Source organism: Dromiciops gliroides, chromosome 5 (genome assembly GCF_019393635.1).
Source record: "Dromiciops gliroides isolate mDroGli1 chromosome 5, mDroGli1.pri, whole genome shotgun sequence".
NCBI classification, from domain to species: domain Eukaryota; kingdom Metazoa; phylum Chordata; class Mammalia; order Microbiotheria; family Microbiotheriidae; genus Dromiciops; species Dromiciops gliroides.
The window spans coordinates 25,863,417-25,878,290 of NC_057865.1; the positions used below are offsets into that span (position 1 = coordinate 25,863,417).

The 14,874-nt window shown below is 42.1% G+C and overlaps 1 protein-coding gene across 6 annotated transcripts in view; it reads left to right on the forward strand.

Annotated features, from left to right (window-relative positions):
- Positions 1-14,874, forward strand: part of AZI2 (5-azacytidine induced 2) — a 41,769-nt gene that overhangs the window by 607 nt on the left and 26,288 nt on the right. For 4 of the 6 annotated variants that reach the window (XM_043966278.1, XM_043966273.1, XM_043966277.1 and 1 more), the window contains exon 2: positions 14,525-14,745. In XM_043966278.1, coding sequence (XP_043822213.1) covers positions 14,530-14,745 — 216 coding nt within the window. In that variant the 5' untranslated portion in view covers positions 14,525-14,529. Of the gene's footprint in view, positions 1-200; positions 224-13,440; positions 13,622-14,524; positions 14,746-14,874 lie in introns of those variants that run through there. The other 2 variants (XM_043966274.1, XM_043966275.1) reach the window with 2 other exon arrangements.

A 14,874-nucleotide genomic window follows, 5' to 3' on the forward strand; every position in this document is an offset into this window, starting at 1 on the left:
CGCTTTGGCTTTGTACCCCCGGGCTGTCTCTCCGATCCTCGCCCCCACCCAGTACGAGGGGTGGGGGTCTCGTGCCAGAGGTTCCGTGGGTCTCGCAACCTCGGCCACTATTAAATGTGTACTACAGTAGGGGGCTCTTGTCATCAGCCCGGGAGGGCGTCGAGGGGTCCGGCCGGACTCTGGGGCTTCCTTTGACTGACGGGGAAACTGAGGCACGCGGCGGGTAAGCGATTTGCCCATAGGAAGCCGCCGAGCTGACAAAGGGGTCCAGGACTTCTGCCCCTGAACCCCTACCAAGGAATCACCTCCCAGGGTGATGAGGCATTTCTACTACTTCTGTGTGAAAACTGAGTCTTTGGGAATGTTTTCATACATTGGAAGGGGTGCTCTTAAATTCTGAAGCCAAATAGGGGAAAGAAACCCGTTTTTTCTTTCTCCAGGCATTCATAAATTTAGAGTAGGAAGGGACCTTGGAGGCCATTCAATTGAAATCTTCATTTTACAGGAAAAGAAACTGAGGCACAGAAAGGTCAGTCAGCAAGTATTTATTTAGGGCTGACTGTGTGCCAGGCACTTTATTCACTAAGCAAGAAAGGCAAAAACAATGTCCCTGCCCTCAAGGAGCTTATGCTGTGGGGGAAACTGTGGGCAAACAACAATACATTACAAGAGGGTTTCTACAAGAATCAGGAAGATACTTTGTGACTCTTCAGAGGGCCTGGGGCAGGTTTGGGACTGTGGTCTTCTTGTTAATAATCTAGTGGGCAGAGGTGTTCAATTCAGCACCCTGGTGGGGAATAGCTCCATCCAATAGTCCATCATAAGTGGAGAGCTGGTAGGGACCATTTAAGAGCTAAGCTCATGGAAAGGTGAGTGACTTAGCTGAGGTCACACAGGTGCCAGGTGCAGCATTTAGCCTCATACTTTCCAGTCACCAACCCGCCATCTTCCCTTAATTCTGTCCAGAGCTTGAGGCTTCTAGGAAGAACTTGGGGGAAGCACTTGTAAGCTGAAGACCCTAGAGAAATAAGATGCCTTCATTCACTTCTTACCTAATTAAAACCAGTCATCTATCCCTTTGGGAAGGAAGCACAGGCCCTGGAAATAGGCTGTAGATGGTGGGTTAGCCACTGGGGCCTCAAAGGAAGGAGGGAGGGCCTGCGTTGAGCTTTAGATTTAGAGGAAGCTACAGATTCTACAAAAAGGGAATTGGGAGACAGTCTGTCCATTCCAGACAAAGCTAGGCTAGAGGTAGAATATTGAGTTTAGGGAACCGGAAGAAGGCCAGGTTGACTGGAATATATATATATATGAGCTTCTAGTAACCCTACAAAAGTTAGTAAAGGGTTTTAAATGACAAGTAGGCATTAGTCTTTGATCCTAGAAGCCATAGGGAGCCATTGAAGCTTCTTGGCTTGGCGAGTGACTTGGTTCAACCTGTGGTTTAAGAATAATAGGCACTTTGGCAGCTGGATAAAGAGTGAACTGGAGAAGGGAGGATCTGGAAACGGGGCTCATAGTCGAGGCAAGACTGGGATCCTGTCTGGGGGAGGGGGACAGGAGATGATACTTGCGAAGGGGAGAGGAGTGAGACATGCCTTGCATGCTCTCCTGATGGGATCCCTGTGGAGTGTTTGTGCTCAGGCTTGCTCTCCACAGCTTAGGCAGTATGTTGATAAGCTAGAAAGGGTCCCAGAGAGGGCAAGCAGAATTCGTGCTGTATGAGGATTGGTTCAAGGAATTGAGACTTTTTTAGCCTCAAAAAGACTTGTGGAAGATGTACCTGCTGTCTTTGGGGTTTAAGGGTGTGTGTTGGGCCTCAGTAGGCAAGACCAGGAACAAAAGTGGGAATTGACAAGAGTCATGTAAGGGGTCATTGGTCTCCAAAAGCTTTGAGAACTAACGAATGGGCTTTTCCCATTTACAGGGGTGGATTGTGGGTAGATTGTGCTGGATAGCGTCTGTGGTCTCTTCGGCTATGGTATGATGATTTGTTGCCTAACTCAGGAAAGGCCCTAAATGAGTTGGCCGCTGGTCTGATTCTGTTTGTTTAGACTTTGTTGAGGCAACCACTGAGTTTGATAGCAGCACTATACGGTCCTGTAAGGAGGTGGCATTAAATGGATGCGCATTTTGATGGTGTCAGAAAGAGTTTTCCCTGGGTTCTAGAAAGCAATGCCTAGAGAATGCTACCTCTGGAAGTTCCACCCAGGCCCTGGAAGTGTTATCTTAGAGAAAAGACTCCCAATAGTTCTATCAGTCATCCGAGACAGGGTCTACACTGACTCCTACAAATGACATTCCTCTTGTATAACCCAGAGCTCTGCAGGTGTTAAAACAACCAAGACCCAAACTTTAGGATGGGGGTGTTATTGAGCAGAATTGTAATTGTTGATCTTTTCCACAGACCTCCCTGCTTTGACCTCAGGAGCTATTCTCCAGCCATTGACTGGCTGAATTTTTACTGCCCTTTGAACCCTTCTGGACATAGACAACCCCCTCTTCCTTGTACTCATGTAGTTCAGTTCCCTTTTAGTTACAATATATCTCATTCTATGAATAGATGAGGGGAGGGGAGGAATTAAATCTATGAGGCTTTTTTTTTTTAATACAATAGTTTATTTATGTCTTCCTCCCCTCAGCCCCCAACACACCTTGCTGTGAATATAGAGTAGATAGATGTTTTGTGTTCAGTCATTTCTTGTAAGTGTAAGTACTATTAGGTTAGTACTCTAAATAGCAACACTATTCCATTGTTCCTGGTGTGAGGTATTTATTTTCTTAATTTTTTTTTTAGCCCAGACTTGTGATTTCATGTAGAAATTTTACTTCACAATTATAGATTCACTGACCATCTTAGGCATTAGGAATATTCTTCAAAAGATAGTCCTTAGAGTTTGTAAAATCAATTTTTCCCCTATCACTTGTCTCTAACCTACATTGCCTTCTAATTGGAGGTATGGATATAGGAAGTAGGATAGAAACTCAACTTCTGAGTCAGGAGGACCTGAGTTCAAGTTCTAACACATCTATAGTGATGGCTCTGTCTCTTGACTTCTGTGGCTCAGGCAGCTTTCTAAGACTCTAAAATTGCAGAACAGTTACCAATCTGCATTGTTAAAAGGAAGTTACTCTACCTAGAATTTCCAGGCACTTAACTTTCTCTTTGACCCTGGGCAAGCCATTGAACCTGTTTGCCTTAGTTTCCTTTACTGTCAAATGGGGTAATGCTAACACCTTACAGTATCATTGTGAGGACTGAATGATAGCGTATTTGTAAAGCAGCTAGTACCATCCCTGGCATATAGTAGGAGCTTGCTTCCTCCTCTTCCTCATAGACAGACAGTGAAGTCTGGAATATAATCTGGATACAAGCCAATCTTCTCTTCTCCCCACCACCCTAGAAAAGAAAGAGCCTACATTTCATCTGAAGTGGAACTAGGAAGTGGACCAGTGTGTGGTGGGAAGGGGAGGGTCTGAGAAACATTGGGGAGGAATTTGTTAGTGTATCCTTGCACCCTAAAAATGCATGCATGGGCTGCTGAGGTATCTGTGCTCTAAATTGTTTGGTGCATATCCAGTATTGTGTATCTTTCATAGGCATGTGGGTCCTTATACAGGAGTCTGATTGTCAGGCATTAATAGATGTAATTTCTCTGTGACTTGATTGTTTTTGCAGGGATATGAACAATGAAAATGCAAAATTTAACATGCGGTTCCTTGGGGTTTTTTGTTTGTTTGTTTTGGGGTTTTTTGCGGGGCAATGGGGGTTAAGTGACTTGCCCAGGGTCATGCAGCTAGGATGTGTCAAGTGTCTGAGATCAGATTTGAACTCAGGTACTCCTAAATCCGGGGCTGGTGCTTTATCCACTGCGCCACCTAGCTGCCCCCCATGTGGTTCCTTGTGACATGAAATTTATTCTGAAATGTCATGTAAAAAAAATTGTGGTACAATTCAGCCCTCTTATGACACGGGCCTTGAATCCATGCCATAGTAGAATGGGTCAGAGGAACTGGGGGTGTTTGACCTGGAAGAGAAAAGACTTTGGGGGAGCATGATGAATGTCTTCCAGTATTTGATGGTCTCCCTTCTGGGGGAGGGACTAGATTTGTTCCATTTGTTCTCAAAAAGAGAATCAAGAACATTGTAGAGGTGCAAGTTTAGACTCAATGTCAAGAAAAACTTCTGAACAAATAGATTTGGAAAGAAGTGAAATGAGCTGCCTAGAGAATTGGGACACATGTAGGGGAGCCCCTTCCTTGTGAGTCTTCAGCTGGAGGCTGGATGATCCATTGTCTGGTGTGTTAGAGTAGAAATTCCTTTTGTGGAACTTAGGTGGCCAACAAGGTTCCTTCCAACTCCCAGAATCTGTGATTCCCTAATATTATTGGGGAGTTCCTTCTTAAAACCACTGTTTCTAAAACCATTTTAAATGTCAATACAATTTGCATTCCATGTATATTTCAGTGAATTTCAAGTCATACTTAGAGCACAGACATGAACAGCAGTGTAAAGGTTTTGTTACTGTTGTTGAAAAATGGCTCCTTTGCCCTTTCCTCAATAAAATTCCCATTTAGAATGTAAAATATTGTATAATTTGGAAAAATCTAATCAACTTCTTTCAGGGGTTTTTCCAATGCATTGTAAACATTAAACAAACACATTTTTAAAAAATACAATATGAGCCAGCCTGACTTAAATAATAGAAAACTCTATGTCATGAGGCTAAGTCGTTTGGGTCATTGTTGTTATTCAGTTGTGCCTGACTCTTCCTGACCCCATGGTCCATAGCAAGCCAAGGCCTTCTATCTCCCACTATCTCCCCAAGTCTGCCCAAGCTCACGTTCATTCTTCCGTGACACTCTCTGTCTGTCTCATCTTCTGCTTTCTCCTTTTCCTTTCAGTCTTTCCCAACATCAGCGTCTTTTCCAGTGAGTCCCGTTTTCTCATGATGTGGCCTGAGTATTTGACTTTCCAATGAATAGTCTGAATTAATATAAGTATTGACTGATTTGATCTTCCTGCTGTCCAAGGGACTCAGGTCTCCAGCACCACAATTTGAAACATCTGTTCTTTAGGGCTCAACTCTCCTAATAGTCCAGCTCTCACAGTCATACATTGCCACTGGAAAAACCATAGCTTTGACTATGTGGAATTGTATTGGCAAGGTGAGGTCTTTTTAGTCGGCTGTCCACATTTGCCATAGCTTTCCTTCTAAGGAGCAAGCTTTTTTGAATTTCATGGCTGCAGCCATCTTTGAGCTCAACAGTGACATTGCTTCCATTTCTTCTCCTTCTGTTTGCCAGGAAGTGATGGGATCAGTTGCCAAGATCTTAGTTTTTTGTTGTTAAGCTTTAATACAGCTTTTACACTTTCCTCTTTCACCTTCATCAAGAGACATCTTAATTCTTCACTCTGTCCTCAGAGTGGTATCATCCACATTTCTGAGATTGTTGATATTTTGCAGTCAGCTACAGGTCTCTAGCCCTATTTTCTTCCTTTCTTTTGTTTTTGTTTTGTTTTTTGAAATTTTTACAACAAACATTTGTCTTTTCCAGTTACACGTAAGGGTAGTTTTCAACATTCATTTTCATAAGATTTAGAGTTCCAAATTTTTCTCCCTCCCTCCCTTTTTTCTCCCCTCCACAAGACAGCAACCAGCTTGCAATATTTTCTCCTTGACCTGAGAGCTCTGGAATTTGGCTATAATATTCCTAGGAGTTTTGCTTTTGGGATTTCTTTCTGGAGGTGATTAGCAGATTCTTTCAATTTCTGTTTTACCTTCTGCTTCTAGAATATCAGGGCAATTTACCTTGACAATTTCTTGGAAGATGATGTCTAAGCTTTTTCCTTGATCATGGTTTTCAGGTAGAACAATAGTTTTCAAATTATCTCTCCTGGACCTATTTTCCAGGTCAGCAGTTTTCCCAGAAGATATTTCACATTGCCCTCTATTTTTTTATTCATTTGGATTTGCTTTATTGTGTCTTGGTTTCTCATAAAGTCACTGGCTTCCATTTGTTCAATCCTCATTCTTAGGCAAGTATTTTCATCAGAGAGCTTTTGTACCTCCTTTTCCATTTGGCCAATTTGACTTTTCAAGCTGTTGACTTTTTTCTCATGTCTTCCCTGCATCACCCTCATTTCTCTTTCCATTTTTTCCTCTACCTCCCTAACTGTATCTTCAAAGTCCTTTTTGAGCACCTCTATGGCCTGAGACCAATTCATATTTGAGTATGCCTTTCCCTTTTCCTTTCTTTCTTCCCTCAGCTATTTGTAAAACCCCATCAGGCAGCCATTTTGCTTTCTTACTCTTCTTTTTCTCTGGGATGTTTTTATTGCTGTCTCCTGTACAATATTGTGAACTTCATCTATAGTTCTTCAGGTACTTTGTCTACCAGATCTTACCCCTGAAATCTATTCATTTCTCCCACTTCATGTTCATAAGGGATATTATTTAGGTCATATTTAAACAGTCTGATGGTTTTCCTTATTTTCTTCCATTTAAGTCTGAATTTTACAATAAGAAGCTCATGATCTGAGCCACAGACAACTCCAGGTCCATACTGACTATAGAGTTTCTCTGGCTGCAAAGTATATAAGCAGTTTGGTTTCAATATTGACTGTGAATGTATAGAGTTGCCTTTTGAGTTGTTGAAAAAGAGTGTTCATTATGACCAGTGTGTTATCTTGACATAACTCTCTTAATCTCTTCCCTGCTTCAGTTTTTACTCCAAGGCCAAACTCACCTGTTATTCAATTATCTTTTAATTTCCTACTTTAGCATTCCAGTTCCCTATGAGAAATGTGACATATTTTTTTGGCGTTATTTCTAGAAGTTGTAGGTCTCCATAGAACTGATCAATTTTGGCCTCTTTGGTATCAGTGGTTGGAGCATAGACTTGTATTACTCTGATATTGAACAGTTTGCCTTGGATTCAAACAGTTATTCTGTCATTTTTGAGATTCTACTCCAGTACTGCTTTTCTCACCTTTTCATTGACTATGAACACCACTCCTTTTCTTCTAGGGGATTTTTGTCCACAGTAGTATACGTAATGATTACCTGAACTAAATTCACCCATCCATTTAAGTTCACTGACACACAAGATGTCACTGCTTAAACTTTCCATCTTCTCTCTGACCGCATCCAGTTTATCTTGGTCCATAGATCTTACATTCCAGGTTCCTATGCAATATTGATTTTTGCAGCATCAGACTTTCCTTTCATCACCAGACACATCCGCACTGAGCTTCCTTTTGGCTTTGCCCCAGACACTTCATTAGGACTGGAACGACTTGTGGTTGTTCTCTACTCTTCCCCAGTACTGTGTTGGACATTTTCCAGTCTAAGGAGCCCATCTTCCAGTGTCATGTCTTTTATCATTTTAATACTGCCCATGAGGTTTTCTTGGTAAAGATACTAGAGTGGTTTCCCATTTCCTTTTCCAGTGTCTGAACTCTCCACTATGACCTGCCCATCTTGGGTAACCATGCACAGGATAGCTCAGTTTCTTTAAGCTACACAACCCCATCCACTATGACAAGGCAGTGATCCAGGAGGGGAATCATTTGAGACCAATCAGTTATATAAGCAATTCTTTACATGTTAGAGGCTATTTAATATTAAATTCTAATTTAGGTATTATGTTATATAATAAATTGATGAAAGATCTATTGGAAGTAAAATCATATAAAATTGTGGTATATTAGTGGTACACTAACATTCCCTGTGAATCAAAGAATCTTTTTTGGAATGTTGAAAGGACATCAGTATTCATTTTGCTTGTCACACTATATTTCAGAATGTGAATTTGATAGGCCCTTCCAGTTCAACGTGCAGCTAAACAAAATTCCTATTTCTAATATGCCCCTCAAATAGTCATCAGCCTTTGTTTAGAGACTCCCAAGGAGGGGGGAGCCCTCATTACCTACTTCTTAAGGCAGCCCACTTCACTTCTAGGCAATTCTGATTGTTGAGGGCTTTTCCTTTAGTGGAACCAAAATTTGCTTCTTTGCATCTTCTGCCCATTCCTCTCCAAGAATAAGCAAAACAGATTATAATAATAGATTTTTACCTGGCCTATAGGTTGCAGGTGCCATTCTCTCTCTCACTCCTCTCTTTCTTATCTCCTCTCTTCTTCCACTGTCTCTTTCAAACTTAAACAGTTGCCTTCCTCTCATCCTTTGGTAACTTCCATTCTCCATGATTGTCTGGAAGTTACCATCAGTGATTCAGAGATTTACTCCAGGCCAAGTGAATTAAAACTCAAGGACAACTGGGAGACTAAATTTATTCTCTCCTTACTTATCAGATCATAGCTCCTGTGCTATGTGTGAAAATAATGAGATTTGGTAGACACCCAGGGGCGCCACCTGAATTTGGAATTTATTGAATTGGGTGAGACTGACTGAGAACCTACTTAAGGATGATTAAATCAAGACCATACCTGGCCAGCCCTGAGTGGGGTGTTGTTCTCAGAGGCTGTGGACTACGACATCAACACGAGACCACCCTCAACCAATCAGCATGAAGAATGGCCCCTTCCGGGGAGGGAGACAGGAAGTAGGAAGGGAGGTTGGCTCCCTAGTTTTGGTCTCTTTTCCTTCCACAGAACCTCTGGTTGGTGGCTGAGGAAAGGAGAAAAAGGAGTCCATTCTGAATCCTAGGTTAGAAAGGTTTTCTTTCTCCATTTTCTGAACTCTACATGTTCTCTACTAACTCCTAATATATCTTAATAATTACTTAATGCTCAGAACTGGTGCTGATGTTTCTAGCTTATAAGTAAACCTGGGGGTAGAAACAAGGCAACCACATATTAGATTTTAAACGTCACATTTGGCAGGAATCTCAGGGGCCATCTAGCCTTCAGCCCCCTATGGATGAAAGGAATTGAAACCCAGGAGGTTCCCTGATTAGCCTTAAGCCATGGAGCTGGGATGTGAAGTCATATTCTCTGATTTAGGGTCTGATTGAGACCTGGACTCAGTTTTCTGATTGAGATTGAGATCTAGTTGAGCATGGAGGGGAAGTACTCTTTCCATTGTACTGTGCTTGGTTATCAGCTCCCTGTTAGTCTTGGTTCTATCTTTTCCAGTCCCAAGATCAGTATCCTCCCTAGAAGCAAAATAAGAATTGAGCAGCCCTCCACTTTCTCCATTATCTATTATCATTCCATCAACTCTAAGCAGCCTCTTTTTTCCTCTAACTTCCTGTCTATGGCTTAAGCCCCCATCCTTTTTTTCTCATGGCCTTTCCTGGCCAGCTTGGTAATAATGAGCTGCAGCTCAGTGTTGTGTGTCTACATTCATTTCAATTCGCCTCTCCTGCTTTTTCCTTGTTTATCCTTTTTAAAAAACAGTGCTGATTCATGACTACTGTGCACCTACAACTTTCTTCTTAAACAACTTCCCCTTTTATTTTTTGTCAGAATCTTGTCTCTGTGTCAGCATGCTGTTATCAAGTACCTTAATACTCACTGTGTACCTTGATACTCACTGTGGAATTTTAGGTTCTGGGATCCTTGAACCCTTTGAATCTGCTTTCCCCAAACTGAGGATGCATGTCATTCTAGGACCCAGTTTCTTCTCCTGTGTTACAGGAAATGAAATTTTTATTCCCCAAAGTTCCCAGCAATTTGTCCCTCCCTCCCAGAGATATACTAGAAATGCAAAGATGGTTCATCACTAAGAAAATTAATATAATCATAATTAAAAACAAAAAAATCCTAAGCCATGTATCACTGAATCAGGAAAATCCCTCTGACAAAGTACAACACTCGCATGTACTAAAAACTATAAAACACAGCTGTGCAGGACCTTTTGTCATATGCTAATAAGCATATCTCTCAAACCAAAACTTTGTAGTATGGAAGCACTAGGAGGTTTTCCAGGAAATACATGAGTGAAGCAAGGATGCCAGCTTCCCTCTCTTTTATTTGGCAAAGAATAATAAGACAAGAAGAATACATTTAAGGCATCAAGATAGACAGTGAGGAAACAAAACTATCCCTATTTTCTGACAGAAGCTAGTTATAAGTTCCTTATAATTCCCACCTCAACAACCAACCAGTTTTTCCATGTTACTGAAAATCAGATCCAGAATAGATTAGCCCTGTGGTTCCCAAACCTCCCAAAGGATGACATCACATTTATTTGCATCTTTGGAAGCAGGGGCTGTAACTGTTCTTTTTCATCTTTGATTCCTTGGCCCCTCACACAACACCTTATGCTTAATAGGTACTTAATAGCTATCGTTTTACTTGTTTGCCAGTCTCTCCTTAAAACACTTTCCTTGACTCCTATGGCAGTGAACTCTTCTGGTTTTTCTCCATATATGATGGGGACACCCTTTCTTGGTTTGGTTTTTTTAAATGTGGTTGCCGTAGGTAGAGGGGAGGCGGGGTAGTAGTTACCCCAAGGTCTTGAGCCAGGATTCAGCAGCCTGAGCCTCAGAGGGAGCAGAGCCAGAGAAAAGGGCTAAGAGAAGTGTGATTTGTTGACCAGCCCCAGAGTGTGAAGGTTATGGCCCAGAACCACTAATCTCATCGGAGATTAGGGGGCACGATTTGACCAGGCAGAGACACTTAGGAGGGGAATTTAGCAAAATCCAAGAGTAGGCTCCGTTGGGAGATCCTTAACCACTTCACATTCTTGACAGAAGAGGGAGCTCGGATTCTATTGTGGGCCATGAGTTAGCCAGGAAAGAAAGGTCTTCATAGTTGGGCTATTGCCAGACATAAAACAGGTGGAGGAATCATTTCAAGTAAATCACACTGCAAAGATAATTGTTATGGAGAAGTTTACAGAAACCGATGACCCCGAGTCTCCAAGAAAAGTGTTAAGATTGGAATACTGAGCCCTAGACACAGAGGCCAAAGCCCAGGGGGAGAATTCTTGGAGAAGCCTGAGAAGGAAGAGAATTTGTTGTCCAGAGAGCCAAGGCATAGAGCTTATGGGCAGAGAGGTGGAGGATTTCTCTGGGGAATTGTAGAAACTGTAGAAAGGGGGCTTTCCTCCATGATTCCCACTTCCCACCCATCCCATCCCATCCCCAGCAGATTAGCTCCTAGGGGGACCTAAGGGATGGTTGTCATTCAGTCTGGAAACCTTGAAATCTTTAACTCTCCCCACAAAGAGCTAATGAATTAGCAGGTCCTCCCACTGCTTATCTTACCTTGCCTTTCCTCCCTTTCAGCTTCTACTTGTCAGGTTTGCATTTCCTCTCCATCTAAACTATTTCTGTTATCTCCCATAGTCTCTCCAACCTTTAATCTATGCCATGCACTCTTGCCAGTTTAGTCTTCATAATGCATAGTGCTGATGCCCACTCCATGCTCAGAAAGAGCTTGACATTTATATTTTTCTCACACTATGTCACCTTTGACCCTGCTAAACCTGAGGAGGGTGATATTATCCCCATTGTGGAGATCCAGAAATGGAGGCTAAATGGGATTAAGGACTTGTTACGGGTCATACGTGAGTCCTACCCAGAATTCTCCTGACTCCAAGTTCACCTTCCCACAATGACTTCTCCATTGCCTGCTGAAAAACAGTCTAAACTCCTTATCTTGGTATTTTTGGCCCTCCATAATATGATCCTAATCTTATCCAAGCACTGTCTTTCCCTGGACACATCCTAGCCTCCAGCCAGACTATACTGTGCCTTGTGCCTTTTTGCCATTAGTAATATTATTTTTTTCTTCAAATTCTTTGTTTAGTAGGATAATGTACATAAAGTTCTTTATAAATCTTTAAGCTTTCTATCAGTGAGCTTTTACTGTTATTCCATGAGTCACAGTTCATGTTTAAATATAATTTTAACAAAGTTTAATAAAAGTTTAACAAAGTTTTTTAATTAGAAGAACTCCATGTGGTTAGACTAATATTATCACCATTTTACATAGGAGGAAGTCGTTCAGTCATTCAGTTGTGTCTAATTCTATGTGACCCCCGTGAACGTTATCCATGGGGTTTTCTTGGCAGGGATGCTGGGGTGGTTTGCCATTTCCTTTTCCAGCTCATTTTCCAGATGAGAAAACTGAGGCAAACAGGGTGAAGTGACTTGCCCAGGGTCACAGAGCTAGGAAGTTTCTGAGGCTGGATTTGAACTCTGATCTTCCTAACTCTAGACCTAACTCTCTATCCACTGTATCACTAAGCTGCCCCACATATGAGGAAACTGAGGCTCAGAAGAGTTAAATGACTTGTCCCCAGTCATACTATCAAGAAGTCAAAAAATTCACACAATTGGCCCCAAGTTCAGTATGCTTTCTGCTACACCATGCCAGAACAATACCCTTCCACAGCCATGTCCAACTCCCATCTCAGTCTATCTTAGAAGATAATTCATCCTTGAGTCCTTTTCTCATTATGGGATCATAGATTTAGAGTGGACCTTAGAAGCCATCTGACTGAAACGCTTCATTGTAGACGGGAAGAAGCTGAGGCCCAGAGCAGGGACAGGACACGCTCAGGATAAAGCATATAGTCAGACAGTAGGTGTGGGATTCGGCCTGTGGTCTTCTGTCTCCAGATTCCACCTTCTGACCACATTGCCAGCTCTGGTCTCCTTCTTTGTATCCTGAACACCTTGTTGTCCTTCTAGCACTTACTCCTTTCTTCCCACAGGCCTGGTCCTGTGTCAGCCGGACCTCAACTTCAGTCTAATCTCCTGTGCTGGATTAGAAACTCCCCAAAGTTAGAGACAGGGCTTTATCTTGGTGGCAAAATCCTCTTGTCATTGTTTTCATTCCATGAGCATTTGTTAAGCACCTGCTATGTGAAGAACATTGCCACATTGCCCTTCTATCTGGAGATAGAAAAATGAAAACAAAAACGTTTCTTAAAAAACAATAGTAATCCTTACCCTCAAGCCTTCTGAGATAGCATGACATTTATAACAATATGTACAGTAGAGGGGATGTTCAAACACCTAGGGCAAGGACTCTTCACTTAGTGTACCTGTTTATTAAAAACCTATTTGGTAACCTAATCACAATCTGATATCTTTTGTGATCCTATTAAAAACCGTATTCTGAGGAGGGGTCCATGGCCTTCACCTGATAGAGGGGGGCCAGGACACAGCATAGGTGAAGAAGCCCTGACCCAGCTTGATCATCCATGGCTTTAGTGTGAAAAATTGCCCCTGAGATTTGACAGAAGGTAAAGATGCCAAGAGGCAAATGGGGAAGGAGGGGTGCATTCTGGGTATCCTGGATGGTGTGTGCAGAGGCATAGCCAACAGCCAAACATGTGCCATCTCTGGAGAGCTTGGCTGTCAGGCTGCTGGACCACAGCCTGTGAGAAGGGAAGTCACAGGAAGTTAGTCTGAAAAGGTAAGCTAGAGCCACAGTGAAGTGCCTTGCAGAGCAAACTGAAACATTTTCTTCTTGTCCCCTAGGAGGTAGGGAACCGCTGAAGCCTCTGACAACTTTGGAAACAGCCTGGGGTGTGCACTAGGAAGATGATGTGCGCAGCTGTGTGTGCTGTAGACTGGAATTGTGTGGTGGCCAGCGTGAGGGATTGGAAGGCGATGCTTTCTGGGTAGAACAGGTGCAGGAAACTGGATCTGGTGCCAAAAGTCAAGCCATCTAGCAGAAGGAGGGAGAAAAGCAAAGGGTGATCAGATCTGATTTTACCTATTAGGAAGAGCAAGAAGGGGAGAGATTTTTCAGGCCACTGAATCATTTCTGTGCTTGTATTGCATTATTGCTTATGCAAGTGCTTCCCACTTGGTTTTGTTTCACAAAACCGTTCACTGTTTCTATCCACTTTGAATGATTTCTGAACGTGTAGACACCTAGCACACACAATTTCATTGTGTCCTGTGCCAAACCACATCTGACTATCCCCACAGTACTGTGTGATTGATTCAGACCTACCAGGAATCTTATAGGTCCCTAAGCTCAGCTGCCTCATTTAACAGATAAGGAAACTGAGGCCCCTAAAGTAGAAGTCACTCACTTGTGAAAATCCCATGGCTTCAGAGCAGTCTTATTCTGTGGGGATGGTGGAGTAGGGAACTTTGAGGACATCACCAGCATGAATCACGGGGCAGTGTGGTTGTAATGTCTTCAAGACCTTATTGTAAAGGGACTTGGGGCATCTTTTAATGATGTATTGCCTCACTTCTCATTCCTTATATGTTATGTGCTGTGGAACCACATAAAAGCCTTGATCACGGTAACTTGAATTAAAGACAGGTCGTCTTCAGATTTCTAATTCAGAGACTTAGGTTCCTGATCCTCAAAAATGGCAGTGATGGTAAAGGTTAAAATACAGACCCATTTTGTCTTGGTTTTTTCACATAAGGAAAATTGAATTTCACTGAGTTGATAACATTCTGTTTGCAAATTTTCAACATTGTGACTAAAATAATGCCCCTGGTATTTGCCAGATGCAAGGTTGGTTTTCTTTATGTTGAAGTTTTTAAATAAAATAAATGTGTGTGTGTGTGTGTGTGTGTGTGTGTGTGTGTGTACACATATATACATAGATATTTCTGGCTTTTCTTTTAAACAGCTATCATGGATGCACTAGTGGAAGATGACATCTGTATTCTGAACCATGAAAAGACTCAGAGGAGAGATACCATCACTCCATTGTCACTCTATGCAGGCGATGAGTCTATGGCGTCCCACTTTGCTCTTGTTACTGCATATGAGGACATCAAGAAGAGACTTAAGGATTCAGAGAAGGAGAATTCCCTCCTAAAGAAAAGAATACGATTTCTGGAAGAAAAGGTATTTTGCTTGCCCTGTTTTAGTGTTACACTGTATTATATAAAGCTTTAGAATACTTGAATTACCAAAGAATAATAGTCTAGCCTCTTTCATTGGCCTGACTTAAAAGATTTTGGGAGAAGTGATTGG